Source organism: Cynara cardunculus (assembly GCF_001531365.2).
Source record: "Cynara cardunculus var. scolymus isolate 2C chromosome LG 9, CcrdV1, whole genome shotgun sequence".
NCBI classification, from domain to species: Eukaryota; Viridiplantae; Streptophyta; class Magnoliopsida; order Asterales; family Asteraceae; genus Cynara; species Cynara cardunculus.
In genome coordinates this window covers 18,007,879-18,009,327 of record NC_037536.1, presented here as the reverse complement: position 1 = coordinate 18,009,327, position 1,449 = coordinate 18,007,879, and the positions used below count along the sequence as shown (strand labels likewise).

The window sequence follows — 1,449 nt, the reverse complement described above, 5'->3', positions numbered from 1 at the left end:
GACCAAACCAAACATTCATTCACCAATTTCTTTCTCTCTTGTTCGTCTCCCCACATAACCCTAAAACCCCAAATTCAATGCAACAGTCCCCATCTCCAGAATCATACCCTCCATGTTTTCGTCAAAATCACCTCTCAAATCAAATCCACAGCAATCACGTTGCAGAAATCAATCACGATCGGGAAGATCCACTTCCGGTGATAGATCTCGACCGTATTGATCTTCGGAAACTGAATGAAGCTTGTACAGACTGGGGAATATTCCGGCTGATCAACCATGGAATTCCGTCGAGTCTCCTATCGGAACTCCATGAACATACTGTTAGGGTTTTTGATCTCGGATATGAATCGAAACGAAACCTGTTTTCATCAATCCCTACATCTTCCATATCGTATTTCTGGGGTACCCCTGCCCTAACTCCTGCTGGGGATGCCCTCTATAAGCCCAATACTCATCATGAAAAGGATGATTCCAAGAACTATAACTGGGTTGAAGGTTTGAATGTTCCATTGGGTCCATCTTCACAGATTCAACTTCATCAACACCCCTTGCTTCATGATTTCAGGTTAGTTTTGTCATTTTTCTCGGGAAATAATTACCATTCTCACTTATCTTACCCGACAACATTCTTAATCATTAAAATAGATCTTTATAAAGATCTTTTTATTCAGTTAAGAATTTTAAGATTCTCCAACAGACAAATATTACCAATGATGTCTAAATTTTCGAATCTTCAAAGTCAAAATATAACACCAAATGGGCGCAAAGTGGAAGTAACAACAAATCAACAATATATTAAAATTTTGTAATTTTATGCAAAATAAAATATTTTAATCGATTTCTGTATTTTAATGGCTGTATTGTATAACAATATGATGTCTAAATCTATGTTATATTGTTAGAAGGATACTAACGTAATACAGTGAAATACATTTCGATTTTAATATTTTATTTTATTTTTTGTCTCTGTCGATATGATTTTACATGATTTTTGGAAAACAATAATGTTTTTATTTTTGAATAAAATATAAATTTAAATATATTATAAAACTTTTAAAAAAAATATTGATATTAATATCAAATTAACTATTTAAAAATTTTCATTTTTTGTGTAATTTTTCTTAATTCAATTTTTTATTACAATCTAATTTATGTTTAATGATGAAGTAATTTATTTCTGATTTAATAATTAAGTATTCTGATAGAAATCAATGATTATCCTAATCTATACTTTACTATCTTATAAAGTATTTGGCTAAAACTTTTAAACCCGTTCATCCATATCCGATTTCATCTCATATCTAAATTCGTGTAACTAACTGCAGATAAACACAATCAAATACAAGATAAACATCTCATTTTAAATATAAAAAATCTAAAATATAATTAGTATAACCATTAAATTCTAACAGAATACTTAATTATTATTTTTATAATATTAAACCAAAA

At 29.7% G+C, this 1,449-nt stretch overlaps 1 protein-coding gene across 1 annotated transcript in view; it reads left to right on the top strand.

Moving 5' to 3' along the window:
* LOC112518169 (gibberellin 2-beta-dioxygenase 8) overlaps positions 1-1,449 on the top strand; it is an 8,354-nt gene continuing 6,905 nt past the window's right edge. The window contains exon 1 of the mRNA XM_025125773.1: positions 1-565. Within this exon, the coding sequence (XP_024981541.1) occupies positions 78-565 (488 nt within the window). The 5' untranslated portion in view covers positions 1-77. The remainder of the gene's footprint in view (positions 566-1,449) is intronic.